Source organism: Benincasa hispida, chromosome 10, assembly GCF_009727055.1.
Source record: "Benincasa hispida cultivar B227 chromosome 10, ASM972705v1, whole genome shotgun sequence".
Classification (NCBI taxonomy): domain Eukaryota; kingdom Viridiplantae; phylum Streptophyta; class Magnoliopsida; order Cucurbitales; family Cucurbitaceae; genus Benincasa; species Benincasa hispida.
The window spans coordinates 41751430-41757491 of NC_052358.1; the positions used below are offsets into that span (position 1 = coordinate 41751430).

At 29.2% G+C, this 6062-nt stretch overlaps 1 protein-coding gene across 1 annotated transcript; it reads left to right on the forward strand.

The window, feature by feature from the left end:
• The first annotated feature begins 3620 nt into the window (after positions 1-3620).
• LOC120088896 (L-type lectin-domain containing receptor kinase IX.1-like) lies at positions 3621-5819 on the forward strand. The gene has a single exon (XM_039046334.1). The coding sequence runs from the start codon at positions 3692-3694 to the stop codon at positions 5639-5641; it is 1950 nt and encodes a 649-aa protein (XP_038902262.1). The 5' UTR covers positions 3621-3691; the 3' UTR covers positions 5642-5819.
• Positions 5820-6062: the final 243 nt, after the last annotated feature.

A 6062-nucleotide genomic window follows, 5' to 3' on the forward strand; every position in this document is an offset into this window, starting at 1 on the left:
GCATCTTTCTTTTAAATACAATGGTTAAATTCTTAGCTAAATTTCAAAAACAAATTTTTTAAATCATTGGTTTTTTGAAAGCTACATGTTTTAGTTCTCAAACTTGAATCATTGGTGAAAAATAGATAAGAAATGAGAAAATTTAAAGGTAAAAGTAATATCTTGAGACTTAATTTTTAAAAACAAAAATGAAAAACAAAATAGATACCTCTCTAAACTTTCTTTATGTAAAAATTAAAAATAAAATAAAACAAGTTTGAGCAAAGAAATAAAGTAAAACATAACAAGCTAAATAAGTGGACAGCACAAAAAGAAAAAGATTTGATCAAATGAGTGCCGCACAAATACCGTGGAGTACTTCGTTTTGTGTTTGTACTACAATTTTTTTTTAAACTTATGGATAATTAATTTAATGGTGCTCTTGGTGGACACTCCATGTCATTTTTAAATGAGATGAGATTGACCTGAATATTAATTAATTTTATGGTACATCTTCATTGCATTAATTATATCCACTAATATACAAAATACAAAATATATCATTACTTAATTTGTTCTATTAATTTTAATATGCTTTTGATGACATGTAAGTTAAATTTAATTTTGTATCTCAATTGCATAATGTATATACTTTATATTTATATTTCATATGTTAGTTAATTGATATACTAGATTTAGAGAGAAATAAATACATATATCAACAATATTAGTGATATATCAAATATGAAGTATATCATTGAAAATGATATATTGGTATTTGAAATTTTATATCACTAAAAATTCAAAATAAATTTTATGTATATCATTAGTGTATCAATAGTTTATTAACATTTGATCAATTGCAATACTAAGTATTATATTTGTGTATCAAGAGTTTATAAATTCATTAAATATTAATTTAAAATTTAACAACAGTATATCAATAGTATATTTGTACTCATTAAATATTCATTTCAAGTATTTAATTAGTGTATTACGTAATTTCGCCCGTTCTACTTCCGTGCCGGAGGAAATGGGATGAGAACCCTAGCTGGCGTCAGATCATTCTCGAAAACGGCGAGGCCAAACACGGCATTAATAGTATATCTACACTCATTCTAAATCTATTTCAAATCTAATATTGGTGTAGTGTCACTTATATTCATATTATATTCTAAATTAAGTTTGAAGTATAAAATTGGTATATTAGCAATATATCAATGTCAATTCAAAATTCATTTCAAATATAATATTAGTTTATCCTTAATATATCAATACTTCTTAAGTTTACATTTATTTTAATATATCAGTAGTAGATCACCACCCATTCAAAATTAGATTTAAAGTATGGCATTGATGTATCAATAGTTTATGAACATACATTAATACTTACCAATGAGACAAATTGAACCATTATAAATTAATGATGATGTAAAAAAATATAATATTCTTAAACAAATGAATAAATATTCAAATTAAGTCCACGGATAATAATAAGTACATGAACACTTATCGACAGACAAATTTTATATAATGAATGATAACTTTGGTATAGTAATTATATAACTAACCGATGTACCAAATATAAAGTATATTAGATTGAATGATATATCAAATATAAAGTATACACATAAACTTATACAATAAATATCAAGTATATTAGATATATTATTGATATATATGTTGATACACCAAAGAGGGTAAAAGGGGAATAACACAAAATGAAAATCAGATTTAATAATTTTTTAATTGTATTTGTAAATTTCAAGAAACCATTGCTAAATTTACAATATATATATATTTGTTAGTCTTGCTAATGTTCTTAGGATAAATGACAAGTTTGGTCCCTATGGCTTGAAGGAAGTAAAAATTTAGTTCCTATAATCTTTATTTTTTTTATTTTTTTTATTAAAAAAGTTCTTATAATTTTAAAAATTAGAATTTAGTTCAGTAACTAATTTTTTCGAAACGTACTATCGACAACATATTTTCTATTTAACCTAAAATTAATTTAGATGCTCCTTTCTAAATGTTCTAAAACACAATTTAAACATAATATTTGATTCATAAGAAATAGTCTTATATCTTGTCTATATGGTTATGAATCAAGACAACTTTTGTATAAGTTAGCTAGTTTGAAGACAACTGATGAGTTAAGATATTATTAATTATTGATGATATATTTTAAAAATGAAATGTAATTTTAGTCGCTAATATATTTTTATTTTTTTAAAAAAAGTTAACACGTGTCACACGTATAACCTGATTTTAAATTGGATCACAGAATAATTTTGCTAACGGTATATAAATATTAAAAAAAAATAAGTATTCGTCTGAAAGTCATTTTAAAAATTAAATATTTCCCTCTTGAAAGGGAAGTTTGTTAAGAAAATTTAAAATATATTTTGAGTGATAATATTAAATGCCTAGTTCCTGTCTCTTATACACATCTAGATGTGTATAAGAGACAGATATATATATATTTTAAAAAAAAAGCAACACAAAATTAATACTAAATTATGACAGGTCCATGAATTTTTTTAAAAAAATATATCGTTCATTAATTTTAAAATGTTCCAAATTTCTATCTAATATTAATATAATAGGTCCCTAACATATTCTAACATTTATCTTGGAAAATAATGAATTTATCAAACATAAAATTGTAGTAAGACGTTGACATTTTGATTATATATCCAATAGGTTTGTTAAATTTCAAAACACTTTCTAGACCTAATCAGATAAAAAATTGAAAGTTTAAAGATTTATTAAACACAATAACAAAAAAATTAGGCTCCGTTTTGTAAGTATTTAGGTCTCGTTTGATAACTATTTCGTTTTTCATTTTTTTATTTTAGAGCACTAAGCATATAGACACCACTTTCACATTCAATTTTCATTTGTTATCGAATTTTTACTAATGTTTTAAAAAATCAAGCCAACTTTTGAAAACTAAAGAAAGTAATTTTTAAAAGTTTGTTTTTCTTTTTAGAATTTGGTTAATAATTCAACCATTATACTTAGGAAAGATGCAAATTATTGTAAGCAATGAGGAGAAAATAAGCTTAATTTTCAAAAACAAAAAATAAAATTTGGTTACGAAATAGGACCTTAATTTTTTGATTTTAATTTTTGAAAATTAAACCTATAAATACCATTTCACTTTTAAATTGCTTGCTTTGTTTTCTATTTTCTACCAACATTTTCTAAATTAACCAAAAACTAAAAAACGTTTTTAAAAACTTACCTTTGATTTTTAGAATTTGGTTAAGATTTTAATTCTTTTATTTAAGAAAAATGAGAAAATACACAAATATATATAAAAAAAAAAATCAAATAATTACAAAATGGAGTGTTAATTTATTGGATATTATTTTGATAAAATTGAAAGACATCTTAAACAGACTGATGTAAAAGTTATGAGAATCAAAATTATGTGGAGGTACAATAGGAGATATAAGACATATTTGACCTAAAGAATAGAAGCTCAAAAGTGTACCAGTTAACTCCACTCCTTATTTGATAAATAAAAATAATCCGACCACTAAAAGAACATCTAATATAATATATGTTATTAAACAATTCTTCAGTCATTCTTTGTCCCTGTTCGCCTCTTAGACTTGTGCCCAAAATGGTTTCAAAGTATTGCAAACTTCTTTTATAAGGGCTACAGTAATCTCCCAATACACCAAATGACCCATTGATAAGCCATATGGCTAGGTTCTTGTATGCATTTTCAAGCCATTTCATCCTGTTTCTCTATCTTCCTCTCTCTGTTGTCTCTGTTTCTTTCAAAATAGACCAATTCAAGTCCAATGATAACACCATACTTTATCAAGGAGATGCTATTGTTTTTGGTGGAGAGATTTTACTAAGTGACCCTGAATTTCATTGTCATGTTGGTCGAGCTATTTACAAAGATACTATCCCAATTTGGGATTCTGAAACAGCAAAACTCACTGATTTCACGACCCATTTCACCTTCACCATTGATACAACAAAAGCTTCACCCTACGGCCAAGGCCTTGCTTTTTTCTTGGCTCCATCTGGGTTTCAAATCTCTCCAAACTCAGCCGGTGGGTTTCTTGGCCTTTTCAACAAGACCTACAGTAATTCAATTACAAATCAGATTGTTCATGTTGAGTTTGATACTGGCATAAATGGCTGGGATCCTCCATATGAACATGTGGGCATAAATGTTAACTCCGTTTCTTCTTCTAATCACACTCGTTGGAATGCTAGCTTACATAGTGGGGACGTTGCTGATGTGTGGATTTCCTATAACTCAACCATTAAAATCTTGAGTGTATCTTGGAAATACCAAAAGACATCCACTTTATTAGAGAATACCACTCTGACTTATCCTATTGATTTAATGACAGTTCTTCCACAACAGGCGACTGTGGGATTCTCAGCCGCAACTGGTGCTTATTTAGAGAGACACACGGTATCTTCCTGGGAATTCAACTCTACTTTGGACGTGAAGCCAACAGGTAAAAGTACTGGAAACAAAGTTAGTGTCATTGTAGGTGTAATGGTTTCAGTTGGATGCTTAATTCTCGTGGCAATAATAGTATTTGCTGTACTTTGGAAGTTGAAACAAAAGAAAAGAAAAGCAGAGCTAGGAAATCACGAGGAAGTAAATTTGACATCCATTAACGATGACTTGGAAAGAGGGGCTGGACCCAGAAGGTTTTCTCACAAGCTTCTTGCCATGGCAACCAACAACTTCTCTAAGGAAAGAAAGTTAGGGGAAGGAGGATTTGGTGCAGTGTATAGAGGCTACATACCAAACATAGATTTGACAGTGGCTGTGAAGAGAATCTCAAGGGGTTCGAGACAGGGGAGAAAAGAGTACATAACTGAAGTGAAGATCATTAGTCAGCTTCGACATCGAAATTTGGTGCAACTCATTGGTTGGTGTCATGATAAGGGGGAGTTCTTGTTGGTTTATGAATTCATGTCTAATGGTAGTCTTGATTCTCATCTCTTTGGTAAGAGAACCCCTCTTGGTTGGGGTGTGAGATACAAGATTGCTTTAGGTTTAGCCTCTGCTTTGCTATATCTTCATGAAGAATGGGAACAATGTGTGGTTCATAGAGATATTAAATCTAGTAATGTCATGTTGGATTCAAACTTCAATGTCAAGCTTGGAGATTTTGGACTCGCTCGATTAATGGACCATGAGTTGGGTGCTCAGACAACTGGGTTGGTAGGAACTTTGGGCTACTTAGCTCCTGAATACATAAGCACAGGTAGAGCAAGTAAAGAATCTGATGTGTTCAGTTTTGGAGTGGTTGCTTTGGAGATTGCCACCGGAAGAGTGTCGAGAACTTCGATGGAAAAGGATTCTCATAAGGGTTTGGTGGAGTGGGTTTGGGATCTTTATGGGAGTGCACAACTGATTGATGGCGTGGATGAGAAATTACAATCGGAATATGACAAAAAACAAGTGGAATGTCTAATGCTTGTTGGATTATGGAGTGCTTATCCAGACCCTAATCTTAGACCTTCCATAAAACAAGTGATTCAAGTTCTTAATTTTGAGTCTGTTGTGCCCAATCTTCCGAATAAAATGCCTGTTCCTACATATAATGCTCCTTCTACATCCATGAGCTCAAATGAAACTACTTTTACAGTTAGTCTTGACATGGGTCGTTGAGCAATGAGCGAAATGTGTCTTGGTTAAGTTGCATCTCTATTGTGTTATGTTTCCTTGGTTATACAGTTATTTGTGAGGGACACTAAATTGTCTTGTTTAATTCAGTCTACCCAATTCGTCTACTTGAAGGTCTTTTTCTATAGATTTAATATTTACTTTATATTTTACACACTCTCGTTTTGATGGTGACCTCTTTCTTTCTTTTTTTCTTTCTTTCTTCTTCTTTTTTTAAGTTTATCTTAGCTTTTAGGATTGTATTATCATGATTGACCAAAGTTTTTATTAGTAAATAAAACTCTTTTTCTTTTGAAATTATGATTGGATCAAACAAATCTTTGAAATATAACAAATTTTCCATCATTGGTCTCCAGATGGATAATTGATTGATGTCAATTTATTATTGAATTACCTCCAGTATTAC

Bases quoted from the DNA above. Each gene is read 5' to 3' on its own strand.
- LOC120088896 (XM_039046334.1), top strand. From the start codon at position 3,692: ATGGCTAGGTTCTTGTATGCATTTTCAAGCCATTTCATCCTGTTTCTC.